Below are 15,716 nucleotides of genomic sequence, written 5' to 3'. Positions count from 1 at the left end.
CAGAGGACGCGATTCCATCCGCGTCTCAGTTCAGGTTACGCGGTTTCACGAAGGGTATAGAATGAAGAAAGAGCACATAAACGGGGTGAAAATTTCGCTGCTTTATTTATTTAAAGGTGTAATGTAAAAATGTCATGAAGGAATTGTAAGGGGTGGCTACGTATCAAAAGGGTTGTAACGCGCGCCCAGATGTCCGGTACAGAGTACAGGGTAGGTAAGTATTAGCCAAGGGAATCCGAGGTGGGAATCGTTTCTTGTTTCCTGTCATACACGCCCGCAAGGACTTTGATAATAATTACGTTGCTTGCAAATATAACGTTGATTGTCTTGAGCGTCTGACGGTACGTTTCAAAGAAATTATAATTATAAGCGGGTTTTTAGCTACGATAAGATTTCCGAGACAAATGCGCACGTCAGGTATGAAAGGGAAGGGGGAAGAATAAAAAAATGTTGGGAAAATTGAACGAAACAAATTAAGTTTAAATAGATAAATTATTTCCGGAATATTTCTGCCAAAATTATATTCATACAATTAAAGTTGATTCGTAATTTGATTCGAACGATCGTACATTTGATCGTAAGGATTGAAAACCAGTTTTGTTTATTTTCATTTTTCGAATTTATGAATCTCGTATGGTATCTCCGCAATTTTCAATCGCGCATACGAATTATAAAACAAACTTTTGATCTGAAACGTAATTACGACCAAAATTGTATGAGTTTTGTAAAATTTCACATAATACACAAATGAAAAGTAAAGTATGTGTGAAAATAAACGAAGGCGAATGAATACAAAAAAAAATTAAAATTTTATGCGCTCAATTTACTTTAAAGCCGTGTATAACATGCGGCGCTTTTGTGCCCCAGTTGAATTATACACAGGATCGGAATTAATTTTTACTTTATTCGAAAGAGATTTTATCAACAAACAAAGACTCATTTTTCATGTACGCGAGTATAGTATTGCGATTTTGTTTCAACCCAAGTTGTATATTTCAGGAAAAAGATGAAAATGAAAATATGAGGAGTATAACGGTAACAGAAGGGATTTCCATGAAAATATGTCATAATTAGATGTATTGTGCATCTGGTGAATGAAAAATTCTCTCTCCACAGTTTTCTGATCGAAATGCTTGTATATTTTTTATTTGATTATGTTGAATATCGCGATAAATGCCTTCAATGAGGAAGACTGAAAAAAAATGGACAGGTGAGCGAGAGAACTTCGCCAATGGATTTAAGATAGGAAGTGTTTCCATTCTGTCTGAATTGAATTACGAATTGAATAATGGGGTCAGAAACTTTGGCCATTCAATCGCAGTGGTAAGAGAAGTGAAAAAGAAAGGGAAAAAACGCAAGGAAGATAGAACGATAATTAACTCAGCGGAGAAAAATTTCGCAGGCGATGCAATGAAGTTTTGCAAATACTCGACAATTTTCGCATATTTATCTTATGTAGAAAGTTGAATTTTGCATAGGAGAAATAAAAAAAAAAAAAAAATTTCGAGGGTCTATTTTCAAAACTTCTCGCAAGTTAATAATGAGCGAAGAGAGAACTTTATATAACAATCAGAGAGAATATTCAAACATTTCTTTATTGACTACGAAACAAAATCCGTTCTCATAATTAAAATGAATTAAACTTACTTGCTCAAGATGCTTGTAGAATAACAGCTTTATACGCACAAATTAAAATTAACCATCGCAATGTAACATAACAAAAACACAAATTCACAAATTTACTAACGCAAAAAAATTTACTAACGTACAAAATTGGTCGAACGGGAAGAAAAATGAGGGTAAGAAGGAAAAGTTTCACGCAGAGACAGAGGAGATAAAAATCATTACAACGAATGTCGCTTACCTTGGAGTAAACCGATACCTCCGGTACACCTGGTCCCGCGCAGGTGAGAATGTAGTGGGAATTGTCGGTGGATAGTTTGGCCGTATTGTAAAGGCAGTCAGTTTCCCCATTTGAAGACTTCACCCCGCAGCTGAGACATTCCTCAGTGAATTCCGTCGCGGTTATTTTCACTCTGTACAGGTGCTGCTGAGCCGGGTCCGAAGTTGCAGTAGCTAAGTAGTATCTGCATGTTCCACATAGCGAGAAAAACGAATGAAATCAGAATTTGTTCACGTTATGGGTCTTACTTAATTCACCGATAGAAAATTTTTGTTCATTAAACCAGACGTGCGGCTAGTGATGATGAAATGAATGTTTATTTGTGTCAATTCAAGACAGTCAATTAAATGGAACAAACATTTTCTTAGACCAACAGATCTCGGATTGTTGAAAAAAATAAGTACCAATTCATTTCGCCGTTCGTAACCACACACTTAATTAATTCAAAAAAATTTTTCGCTCACAATATTAAAATCGCAACAAGCCCTGACGATATACTCGTACAGGGGTTCACATATCCAACTTTCTCGTGAGTTATGCCTCTCATGAAATCGGGTCGAGAAGAGGAGAAAAAGTTTGAAAGAGGAAATCGAAGTCAGCCGATATCCGAGAGGCGGCTATTGGTCCCGGATGTCCGGGTCTTCAGGGACTTTGAACTGGCATGCGGAGTAATGCGGGCTAAACGCGTTCACGAGGGGGATAAATAATCCCCTTAGAAAATAAGAAACCGAGATTCGCACACGTGCACCACGCGCAAATATTTCTACTCTAAGTGCTAATCGTCAACAAAATTTGCCAAGATTTAATTTCTTCGTCTGGTACAGAAGAGGGTGGAAGGTCGGGCGTTGAGCCGACACGAGATACCAGCGGTTTTGATACACCCAGAAGCGGAGAGGGATGCTACAGGTTAAATGAAGCGGATGTTCAAATTAATCCATTCCGAACACCGTGCCGCGTGATCCATCTTCCCGTGGGATAGTCGCCTACTCGTCGCAGCTAGTTCATGGTGAACCGACGCGGGTTCACCCAGTGAAACAATGTTCATCCCTGTTCACGATATCCGAGGACCAACCGCGCGTTGATGGAGCGTAGCGGCTATTATCCTCCTGAATCCTGAGATGTATTGAATTACGACGAGCCTGGATATATATGCGAACCCGTGCAGGTATTTGCAAGCTCTTCGCCGAGGCGAATATCCGCACTTCGTAATACAACCACGAGGGCTCATTTTTCAGCAATTTTCCTCAACTTCCTTGCTCATCCCCATTGCCGCGAATCGCTTACGTGAGTCTGTATCAAGTGAGTAAAGGGGTGAAGAAAACTTTGCTACTTCACGACAACGAAAGTTTATCAACGTCGTCTTCGCCGGCGCGGGAGGTGTTATAATAGACTGGAAATAGCCAGCTGCCTCGCTGTACTTTATGCATAGTTTCAATCCTCCAAGGAACAGTAGGTATGCATACCTTCTGTAATAACTTTATGCCGAAAATAAGGAGAACGATTTTGCTTCTTTGCAAGTTCCATCTAAGTGTTCAGAGTAACGTTCATTTCACTTTAGTGTTCAGTGTCACATGAGGTCAACTCAAGGGGATCATAGTATGTCGCAAAAACTGATTGTACCTATGTCAGCGGTTTTCAGAAGTACGTATTTGAGCACTAATAACCACGTTTTTGTTAATGTATAATTCATAGGTCAATACGTAAGTCAATTTTTCAGCAAAATTAGTTTGGTGTTGTCAGATTAAAAGTACATAGTCAGTCTAATTTGACTTCATAAAGCATTGTTCTCTTCAGAAGACTCGCCGTTTCCACTCAAGAACGAGGACTTTCTTACCTTTCATTTTCAACTGAGTTACAGGTAAAATAAAGAGACGCGTTTATTTCAGTTGTCCACAAGGTTTAATAAATAAATGATATTTTTTGTATTGAATATTTTTTTTGCAGACTCCCATATTCAGGTATAGAAATTGCACGTCTTCCGAAAAAAAACGATGCATTGCGAAATCAAATCGGATTTAGCTGATAAATGTACCCATGTACTGTCCATGAATGACTTACGGTAAACGTGAATTTCGATGTTTGAGCAGCAGACATTAACTCCCCATCACTTCGCGAGTAAAATGGGCATTTGCATCCTATAATCATCAGTTTTCGCAACATTCCTGTTACCTCACGCACGTTACAAATTGTATCAACCACAAATTCGTTTCACTGTCTGCATAGAAAGTGCAGACGATTTTGAATAAATAAATTAAACACAGAAGTCGTTGAGGAATTTGTCTACTAAGAGCATGTGCGTTCACATACAGATATAAATGGTATATGTATTATGTATGTATGTATGTACATATAAAACACGAAAACCGTACTAAATCCACGGATTACACGCGACTCTAACAGATTTGTACACTTCCTACGAACCGCAGCTACAAAATACATTTGTATATATGTATAGGACTCGTTAATGGTCTAAAATTCTGCGCCTGGATTTCGGTCGCAAACCCCTTTCAAACCGTGAAACGTGTTACGGGACGTAAAACCATTTAGACTTGAATCGAGATTGCGTTAAAGAAACCGAAAAAAAAAAAAAAAAGTGGATAAACAAAAGACGAAATAGAATATCACAGCTGCGGTTTCATCTGGATAAAAGGCGTGGACGGTATTCGAAGGTGGATTACAGGATGAGGTCTAAGAAGCCGGATATTGGCGCCGGGCGGGGCTGAACGAGGAGGACAATTTGCTGACTCTCGGTTCTGTTACCGAGCCACACCTCGAATGCAATTAAGCTGAAGTTTACGCAACGCATTAGTAGTTAAACTGCTGATACTCTCAAACTGCAATCTAATTACGTCTGCATGTATGTATACATGTATGCGTATGTATACGTATGTATAAACGAGCGAAGGGCTAGATTGACGAGAGGTTCAAGTTATAGAAACTATTCGTGACTTTGTAGATCAAAAAGGGTCTACACGCTCCTTGCCCTTAAGGCCCGACTAACCGGAGTTGGAAGACTTCAAGACGAACGTGTTCTGTGTACATCACTTAGAAACATGTACCTAGGGGTCATTCATTAATTAAGTTTTTGAAACAGCCCTTTAATTTTCTCTGCAACTTTTGTTTCCTGAGACATTGCTGTACGGACATTTTGTCTCAATGGAAAATGTCTATTATGAACATGCCCCCCCCCCCCCCCCCCCCTTCCCAGCGATAAATTCATGTATGGATTTTGTAAACCTCCCTCCCCGTTGGGACCCTTACGCAATTAATGAATGGCCCCCTAAGCATTGATTGAAAGATGAGAAAAGTTGAAATGTTTTTTACAGAAGAAGGGAATATGTGTGGCTGATTCATTTGTACTTACACCAACGCGCTGTCTTCGTCCCAGGAAAGTATCTCGGTGACGACGTGGGTGCCGGAAGTGAGGGCCGTGGTAACCGGTGAACCGGAAGTAGCGTTTGTTATCATCGTGAGATGCCGCCATGCTCCGGACTCACCCTGATCCTGGGGAAGGATCAGGAGAAAAGCGGTTCCGTCGCTGCTGAATATCGGTGGTTCGAATTGTTCGACCCAGCCGGCGGTTTCCGCGTGCGACAAACCCTGGAAGAAAAATAAAGTGAAAATAAGAAAGTTACGGAAACGATTAATCCATAGTTTTGCGCCTCGTTCCTTTTTCTTTTCGCAAGCTATTTCGCGTTCAGAAATCACTTACCGTGGTGCAGGTGTTCGTCGATGGCTCGCAAAGCTGTACGTAGGCGAGGTTCTGCACACGGTTCATCCAGGTAGCAGAAATCAGATTATTGGTCGGGAAAGCGACAGCGGCTAAAATTCGCTCGTCACTGTCCAGCTGAGATGGATGTGATATTTCCACCAGCGTTACGTTTCCGGCCGCAGCGAGTTCCAGATCGACATAGAACAGTTTTACGGTCGGATTCGTGGTCCCGCTCTGGAAAAAAAATATTATCAATGCTTTCACCCTTTTAATCGAATACGTGTCGACTGGGCGAACGTACGTTTGAATATTTTATCCAGGCGAAAAATGAATTTGAGCAAGGAATATAGGTACATAGATTTGGAGAGAAAACATGTTTTCAATTGTTTAAAATAAATTTTTTTAAGCTATATATATATACATAAATATGCAGTAATTTTATTCGGAATCTTCTGAAGAGACACGGAAAAAAATAAACTACCGGCGCAGGGTTTTAATTTACGTATTTTTGTCCACTTTATTATTCTTTTTCTTCTTGTCTCTCAGCCTCTTCCTTTGACCCTTTTAATTCACTCGAGGGTCGTATGTTATTATACAGACATGAAGGTTGAGCTCGGAGTCATCTGATCATTTGTACACGTAATTGGGATTGTTCATCCACGTGGTAATTTGCCTGCAAGCAGATACCTATCCAGTTTCAAAGCCTCTGCCAGAGTAAATTCACCGAATGGCTCGATGTCGCTTGGGAAATTTACGTTTAAGACACGGGTGCCCGCACACACAAACGACACGCATACATGGGCGCTAATTTGCTATTGGACTTTGAAATCCTAGAACAATCAGTTTTGGGCCTAACGCTATGCATATCCATGCATAATATCAGGTTATTTGAGCTAAAGGATGTAGACACGCGTGGAATGAAATTCGGGTTTCGCCCTCGTGCGGAACTGATTTCCAGCAAATCAGAAACTGTAATACAATATAAACTCGGCTTTGAAGTCCTGTCACCTCGGGGTGCCAAAAAAAAATTCAACAATGATTAAATAATCGATTAGATTGCTGCGCCAGCGAGACGAGAAAACGAAATAAAAACTCTCTTGAGAAAACAACGCGTGTGCGGAGGAAAAATTATATCTACGTGTCGTATAAATTTATAAGGCAGAAGTATTCTGGCCACGAGCTCGAGGTGCGTATTTTTATATCATAGAGAAGACACTAGCCGTGCCGGCTTATCTCCGTGGAAGGGGTGGTTAAATCATTTCGAATTCTCAGCCCTATCCCTTACAAAGAAGGTGAAAAAGCGACGTTTCAAGTCGACGATTCGGTATACTCCGAATCGTTGAGAATATGAAGAAAAGAAAAAGAAAAGAGAAAGGAAAAAAGAGAAACCCACAGCTACGAGCCGTATAAGAAATTCTCCCCACCCTTCGATTTCCTGCAAACGGAAAAGGCTGTAGGGATAGGTAAAAAAAGTCGACACTGCATAAGCGTACAAAGGAGAATAGTGGAAAAAAGGAGTGAGAAAAATAAATAAAAGTGAAAAGGAAAACGAAAATGGGGCTACAGCCTTCCGTCCTCATCGCGATTCGCATATAATGCACATGTCTTCTTCTCGACTCTGAGATCTTGATCAAAACGGGTTGTTCACCGGCGCAGGGAACAAAGCCAGGGCGAACTGCTGACGCGACGCTGCAGCCGCACCATATCGGCTCTCATAAATATGTAGATCCTCCTCCTCGATCAGAGGGGTGAACCTGCTGCACAAGACTCGTTGAAAATCGCAGGCACCGCGTGCACCGGAAGTCCGAGATGACGCAGAGCGCGGCGGATCTTGACTTTTTCAATTCCTGATCCCGCAGGATGTTTTCCCTCGCTTCGTTATTTTCCTTTTTCCTCAACGTGGAGCGGCTGGTGTCTATATTCTAAGAGTACCCCGTCCAAGGGACCGACCCTTATCCTCGGGTGTTGTGGTCGACGATCCGCAATCTCTTGCACGCACCTTCACCTCGCCCTTCGGAACAAGCCTGATCGGCTCGATGAACTTGTCTAATTAACCGTAACTAAGGGAAAACTGCAGAGGCGGAGGAGGCGTTATTAGTTCACCAGCCTCTCACTTTCACTCACCTTTGGATAGTGGATCGGGATCGAGGAGGTGTACTGCGACGAAAGACTCCCAGGGTACCCGTAATACGGTATGTGCATAACCGGAGTACTCGTGTCGTCGAAGTGCCCGAATACCAGCCCCGAACCATTCGGGGAGAACCACAGAGCCTTGTTAGAGCTGAAGACTTCCTCTGAAACAGAAGATTACATTCGGATATTCGATTAGACGTCTTGTGCGCGGTACAAACTAACGACGAAAAGATACCACCAAACGTTTATCCTCTCAGACGGTCTGAATGTTCGTTGCAAAGGATGAAATACCGACTAATTGGGTTCTTAAGAATTTCCCCTTTTTCTTCTGCTCATGAGCATTTTACGTCCATTTCCATTCGCATTTAACTAGATGTCGATGTATTACGGGCACCGGTTATACGTTTGCTTCTGAACTTTATAACGAGGTTTCGTTTAATATCGATCCATACGTTTGTGAACATCGGTATTCGTGAAGTAAAATTAAAAGTACGATGAAAATGGAAGAAAGAAAAATGCGGCTTGCCCATAACGGTTTCCGTCGGTTTTGTCTATCGATGAAAATAAAAGTCAAGAAGTTTAAAAGCTACGATAGTTATATCAGCGTACAAGCAAAATGTTGCTACTCAGTTTCCAGTAAAAATAAAACAGACTTTCAACGAATATAGGTAAACCCCCTTATACAATATGAATGTTCACTTATAAAAGGCCGCATGCAGAGGGAGTTCGTTCGCTCGTTCTCCGTGCCATTGTTTGCGAATATCTCATACATCCATACATTTGTGGAGCGTTATTCCCCTCCGGTATCGTTCAAACAAATACGCACATACAATATAGTGCAGAGTAATTCACAGTAAATAAGGTATTTTGCCACAGGTGATGGGGACCGACCGATACGATCGTCTCTTTCCCCCATTTTATCCGGTATAACGGCGTACCGTATACACCATCCTACTCTTCATCCACCTTCCACACGCGTGATGCAGTATAAATATCTCAGAGGAAATCTCCCGCGACAAACAACTCTCGGAAACTCTCGCCTCCGAATATATATCGAGCTTTCCCGGCGTTACTCCCTCATACAATGCTAGGTATATGTATACACTTACTTCCTTCCTTCTTTATCCGAACGTACCTTACACAGAACGTATATCGATAGATATACCCAACCGATTTACGGCGTGATCGAGACGCAGCTGATACCGTATCACGACGCACTTCTTACTTCCCTTCGGACACTTGCGAAAGAAAAACCTTTTACGATGTCCCCCAGGCATACGGAGGTCCGATTATCGCTACATCTCACTGCCTATTTCGCTCTAGCATCACTTCGTCATCTTGAAAATGCCGATGGTAACTTCGATTTTGAAGAGGTGAATAATCTGATTAATATCTCTCATCCCCGCACACGGGGAAGAATCTCGATCGGTACAATTAGCCGTCATTGCGCAGCCGACGGAAGAGATCAGATTCTGTCCGTGTTGCGAGATGCTGGAGGGCTGATATAATCAGGCGTCCCTGTGTATTCCGAGTTGGGGTTTGGCGTGCAGTATCCTCGAAACACGGCATCCGTTACGTCGAGACGTCACACCGGCTGACAACCGTCAACCTTCGCTAATTCGGCCGGCAGAGGTATAAGCTGTATACGCGTAGTTCGGTCTGCAGCTCGATCGTGTCCAACGGGTGTTCCGAATAAACAACCCACGTACGATTCGAAGAGAATTCGATTTCGCGATCGATGAAACAGACGTCGAGTTTCCCGAGGCCGGCAAACTCCACCCCGACTGTTCTCTCGAAGTGAAGGTAATTCGAAAGTTTCGAGTCCGTAAATGAAGCGGGGAAATCGTTGGTCGTATTCACGTCTAAATAGAACACCCTGTAGGTATAAAGAGGAGCAGCGGTTGGCTCGTGGCCGGCCGCCTGTCAGGTCTCAGGTTGAACGTTACCAGCTGACGCGAAGGATACTCTATACTCTGTATAGGATCTTCCAGGCTCGCTCGAGAATAGCCCAGATTGAGGAGCACAAAGCTGCGCCCTAATCAACCACGCGAACGCAGCAACCCTCTCCTCGCCCATCCCCCCCATTTCTCATCGGTAGTTAGGATCAGCCCCTCGCCGTGCTTCGAGCATAGGAATTCATTAAGCTACTCCAGCTGCATAGTTATACGTATATCTACTTCGTGCCTGTTATCAGTTATAGGGCGATATAATACCTATTAGAGTGTAACGAGAGCGCGGTATCAAGGGATATTCCATTTTTAATTCACCGTTGATACCAGCTGCCGTACGTAAAACAAACGCGCGTCCCCGAATTATCGAGTGATCGTTACGACGCGATAGGACTAAGAGCATTTGGAAAATGGCCAGTGGAACGTGAGGCGGGTGAATTCGCACTGAGTAAATCTTCATTGTTCGCGTACGTGGAAGCAAGCCGGAGTTTGAGGATCCGGGGAGAAAACGGGAGAGAAAATAGAGAGGGAAGAGCGTTGATTGAATTTCACAAGTGGTGTCCTAACTGACCTAAGCTGTGCTCTTTGGAATGAAAAGTAGATTACAATCTGATTTTGAGAGATGGAAGAAATTACGTGAAATAATTGAATGAATTTCGAATCATTGAAGGAATTTCCGAATTGCAAAAAATACTTGGATATTACAGTCAATCGCTATTTTTTGACCTGTACCTGTTATATTTAATTAGCTGCAAGTGTACGAAAATTTTATTCAATTAAATTGTAAAAGAACCGATTTTAAATATGTATTATCTAGAGTTAATTGAGCGAGGGACAATCAATCTCTATTTCCAACAAGTTTCTGCAACTTGCATCGAAGAAATAAAACAAGAGAAATGTATTTCCGCTCGACTAATCAATCGCATAAGATTCAGCGCTTCAAGCATGCTTAATTACTTCACTATTAATTCTTTAGACCTGATTGTTATTAATCTACGGTTTTTGTATATTCGAATCGCGCTGTGTTTGGTCTTCAGAATGATGCCAATGATTTTATTTCGAAATTCTGATAAACAATTTGTTCCAATTTTTGTAGAGAGAAAAAAAATACACACATAGGTTTCAGAGTTTTCGTACATAATTTGGACGTTGGAAAATCGTATTGAAAAATGTGTGTGGATAGAAATCCAAATATGAGAAATAAACGCGAGAGCGTGAAAAAGTGAAAAAGAGTTAAAGTTCAATTTTACGAAAAATAAGAAACTGATGAAACGACAAATTCCAGTCAACACCGCGTGTCACACCGTCTGACGCAGGTACATAGTTTCAGACGAGAACGATACGCAACGTAAATGTGTGTTTATTCCGAGTGTAGAAACATGGGTCTAGAGAAGATTCGATGTAGGCGCAGGGTGGCGTGGTAATTCGAGTGGTTTATTGACGGTGGAAAACGCGGAGAAGCGATGTTCTACCGCTCCGAACTCCGTAGGTTGTGTATGCCGGATAGGGGTTCGAAATCCCTGAGGGAAAAGGAGAGCGACAGAGTCCTGGGAGTTCCATTAGCGGTGCGGATTTGCCCAGAGGATTCTTTTAAATCCTGTCGGCTCTATTAACGTCACACTTTCCGATAAAGCGAGAAATAAGAACATCCCCCGGTGGACTCCTTCCTCCACCTCTTACTCCCGCAGACCAAAGATCGTTTCTCGGATTAAATCCACAATCCTGCTGTACAAGAATCAAAGGTAGGTAATGGACCTCCTCTGTTGGAAGATATCGCCTGTATTACACGTTTGTATGCTCAACTCGGACAGATCGCCGTTTCCCGGTATGAGATAACTAGAAACGCGAGAAGTATGTACAAGATTTTTCTCTCTGACGCGTAGATTCGTTGCAAAAGATACGTAGCGACGACGTTTTTTCTCCGGATCACGAGAAGAAATTTCTGCCTTCATTGTATCTTATAGGCAAAACGAAATTTAATATTTTACTTCTAAGATTTGTTTAAATATGAATATTCGCGTGCCGTAGTAAGGATAATTTTAAATGTTAAGTGGAATTTTCAACGTTAATATAAGTTTGGCATTGTCATATTGTCAGAATTATTCTAGTTACCATTTCTTCTCCCGATCTTTAATTTCAAGAGAATATGTCGACGGATTTTTATTTCTTCGCACGTTTTTTTTTTTTTTCTTTCACAAAAGATTATAATAACGACAAGATTTTTTTTAGCGCTACAGAAATAAAATAAAACGTATATCAACGTCTAGCGTTTTGGACAAAGGGGGGAAAAGAAGAAAGAGGAAAATTTGTGCGTGCAAAATCGCGATGCAGTATGCACGAGAGTTACAAGGCAAAAGCTACGAGCATTGTACCGCATACGTGAGCAAGGTACGTAGGTACGTACCTACGGAACAAAAGACGCTGCAGCGAATCTATTGGAAATGCGAAAGCTCCGGACTCCCCCAGGCATCGTAGCTGCGCAATTTAACGCTTTTAGCACGCTGCAATTACTAGACGTAGCCGAATGCATAACACACTTTGCACTGAGAAAATTTTCATTCTATATCTAGGTATAGTTGCTGGAAATTTCAGCTTTTTGAACAGCTTTGGTACAAACTCTGCATGAATGTGTATGGATTCAAATTGAATCAGGGAAAATGGCAGTTTTGAAACGGAAAGTATATAATTTTACACGGAATTTACTAGAGATTGTTAACAGTGTAGTAGAAAATAATGGAAAATTGAAATACGGTGAAAATTGAACGAGTTGTTGCTAGGATTACGTTTCTTAAATATTTCTTTATATCTCCTGTTCACGTATTTAAATATTTCTTTCAATCGAATCGGTCTGTTTTACGGCAGGATAGCAACTACTCGATTATTTTTTGCTTTTAGGGCTTTGCGAGCGATATGAATTTAGAGTTTACGTAGCATAAAATGAATAATCCTAGTAAAAAGGTACAGTAAAATTTTAATGAAAAGATGACAAAAAGAAAGGCGGCCTTCAGTCATCGCGTTGTGAAATCTGCCCTTCTCGCAGCACTCCATTTGCACTATACAGCCGAGAATAAGGGAGAGGAAAAAGAGGGATTGCCACGAGAACAAGGAGGACGTAATTTACGATGCTGGAACACCTGTGACGCGACTCCGATTCATCGTATTAATTGAAACTAGGAGAAAACTAGCGTCGTTCTCTTCTCCTGCCGTCGTCGAAATAAATCGCGATAAAGAATCCAGCTTGCACCTAAATCATTCCCCCTATCATACAAAGTGCTGAGCTACAACCGAAGCAGAAAAACCCGTCCATAATAAATCGATCAATTTTCTCTTTACATTAGACTCTTCTTTTTATTCTTAACTTCCGTCCTTTTTCATAACTATATGTAAATTAATAGGATTTTCACTCACTCCGTACTAAGGAGACTGAATTATTTGCATAGACGTAAAACTTAAGAAACAACTCTCGAAGTTTCAGGAGAATCCGTGATCCAGAGGTCTGATATACATATCTACTCTCCATCTTGATAAAAGTAAAAGAACGAGGTCCATCTTCCTTTTGTCTAAAGAATGCGATGCTAGCCTACAACAGCACGGTGTCTATTTTTAAAACAGACAATCTGGCCTTACGATGTTTCTTTAATTGATCGATACAGATCTAATTAACCGTCCTACCCCGCTGCAGACGGGTTGAAACGGAGTTGAATCCACTTCAGTGCAGCAATGAAGTAAGATGGAGAAGACGCGGAGAGTTTTTCCTCACCTTTTTTTTTTTACAATTCGTCTTTTGCCCAAGAAGTTCTTCCGATCGCGAAGAACTGAGTCTTGCATCCGTCCCGCAGAAATGCGCGCTCCTCGAGTGAGCTGATATAATTTCATGAATTCGTAATATTTAATCCTGACAGTAAACCTGAGCTGAAACTTCGGCCATATCATCTCGAGGAAGGGCGTAAAACTAGATTGACCGGCCTGCCGAGGCGCGGGCGGCCATTCGTAGGAATATTAATTTCACTGCGCTCGGTATTTGGGTGGATTTTCGCAAGAGGCTAAAACTGAGAAGGAAATTGGTCCGATATGGAGACTCACCCTCGTAGACCCAGTCGGGTACTCCGTTGTATATCGTCCCGAAGATTCCATCGGTTGTCAGCTCGTAATCGGTTTCTATTTCCGCCTGTGGCCGGTAGTAGATGTTGTTCTGCAGTACGTAGACCAAGCTGTTGCCCTGTGGTCCCCAAGTCGCTAGTTGAAGAATGCTCACGTTGTTTCGTGTGAGACTCGTCTGCTCGCTGCGAACAGATTGAAGAAAAGAGCGATTGACTAAGTCTGCGAGGAGAAGGATTTCACTAGGAATAGTATAGTTCCGCCTTTGAAAATTTTTTGAACTAGTTATTCAATAAGTGAGCAGACACTGTTTAGATTGTGTGATTTTTTGGAATAAAAGTTCGTCATATGCACGTGATACCTAATATGGTATAAGCATAGCAATCACGCCAACAGAACCGACTGACTGTTAGTTGTGATTTTGAGTAACTAATTATTAATCATCGGCTAAGTGTTTTTTGTTTAAATCCTTGAATGCCATTAAATCGAGTTTCTTGGCTCTCAAATATGGAGGGTAAGCTTCCACGTAGCTTGATGAAGATTTCTTCTCTTCTACAGGCGTATCGGCTGAACTTGACGAGAGAGAGAAAGAGAGAGAGAGAGAGAAAGTAAAGGCGCGGAAGACAATGCGGACTAGGTTAAAGTCGGTAAGATTATTCTGACGATGAATTTCAATCAGAATTCGTTATTCGGCAAGTGAAATTAGTAGATAATCTATGAGAATTCCAGTTGAAGAGGTTTGTGTTTTGGCTAAGGATAAGTGTCGGTAACGGAATCTGTGTCCAGAACTCTTATAGCTTATCGACCGAGGTTCAGTTAACCAACATGACCACTACATACCGATACTTGGTAATTTTAAATCTGTATCCAAACACGTATTTCCGATAAAATATTTTTTGTCTCAACGTTCCATCATCCGTTAACGTTACCAACTTTAACCTCACAAGAGATTTGCGAGTATATTGTAAACAGGGTATCCGAAGCAAGACGCGGAGCTTTATTTATTATGCAGAAGTTTCGACGGGATTTTCAATTTTCGAGAGGTGCTCGAGCGCATTTGGTCACTTTTATAGGGTACCTGGCATATTTCGTTCGTGGGATTTACAGCCGCAGCTCTCGCATCATCTCCAGGGGTATATTCGTTAAATTCGTTGGAACGGGATAGGGTATCGTCTTCTGGCTTCGACGCGAGTAAGTCGGCCGAGTTCTTTGCTCGCGTAAAAACGGCAATATCGAACCTGAGAACACTACACGCACACGGTGTCTCGGTGTATAAGTAGCTACGCGCTGCCAGTCATCCCCTGTCAGCGGACCCGCGGGGTTTTATAACAATTCATAAAAGATATACCGCAAAATTCAAAAGGAAAGCTGTAAAAAAGTTTCATATCTCTAGGCGGTTGGCCCACCTACGCGCCTATAAGGTCCGCGTCCTTTCGCCACGCGCATTGGAACATTTACCGAGATACCCTAAGCCTCCGAATCCCGAAGGATGACACGTTTCTAAAGGACGTTTCGAGCTACGTCCTTCCCTCGTTCTGTTTGCTATTTCTTTTTTTTTTTTTTCTTCTTTTTCACTTTACTCTTCCAGCTTCCCGTCGATCCTTTGAAATTCCCGAAAATTCAATTCCCTCCTTTTTTTTTGTTACTTTTTTTTTTGTTACTCTTATACACTGTTCATTTTCGAAAGTATTGACCGAATTTTCCTTCTTTATTTAACTTTTTTTTTCTTGCTTCATTGCTTTCTTTTTCTTTTCCCTGACCTTCTCCCTCAACCTCCGATGTGAAGTAGCGTCACCTTCTCGTCGTCGCGAGCTGAGTGAAATATACCGACGAAGCGGACGAAAGGATCTGAAAAAGGTCTTAGCACCGAGAGCCAAAGACATTCTACGCTCGGTACCTACCAGCGGAAATCCCGGTGTAC

The 15,716-nt window shown here is 41.7% G+C and overlaps 1 protein-coding gene across 3 annotated transcripts in view; it reads right to left on the bottom strand.

Annotated features, from left to right (window-relative positions):
* The window catches only part of LOC124405143 (venom dipeptidyl peptidase 4), a 183,263-nt gene that overhangs the window by 9,398 nt on the left and 158,149 nt on the right, over positions 1-15,716 (bottom strand). For all 3 annotated transcript variants that reach the window (XM_046879802.1, XM_046879804.1, XM_046879803.1), the window contains exons 6-10: positions 13,781-13,980; positions 7,740-7,909; positions 5,616-5,849; positions 5,268-5,503; positions 1,865-2,087 (exon numbers count right to left, since the gene is read on the bottom strand). In XM_046879802.1, coding sequence (XP_046735758.1) covers positions 1,865-2,087; positions 5,268-5,503; positions 5,616-5,849; positions 7,740-7,909; positions 13,781-13,980 — 1,063 coding nt within the window. The remainder of the gene's footprint in view (positions 1-1,864; positions 2,088-5,267; positions 5,504-5,615; positions 5,850-7,739; positions 7,910-13,780; positions 13,981-15,716) is intronic.

The sequence above is a fragment of the Diprion similis genome, chromosome 4 (genome assembly GCF_021155765.1).
Source record: "Diprion similis isolate iyDipSimi1 chromosome 4, iyDipSimi1.1, whole genome shotgun sequence".
NCBI classification, from domain to species: Eukaryota; Metazoa; Arthropoda; class Insecta; order Hymenoptera; family Diprionidae; genus Diprion; species Diprion similis.
The sequence above is the reverse complement of the archived record's forward strand: the minus strand, read 5'-3'. Positions and strand labels throughout refer to the sequence as shown.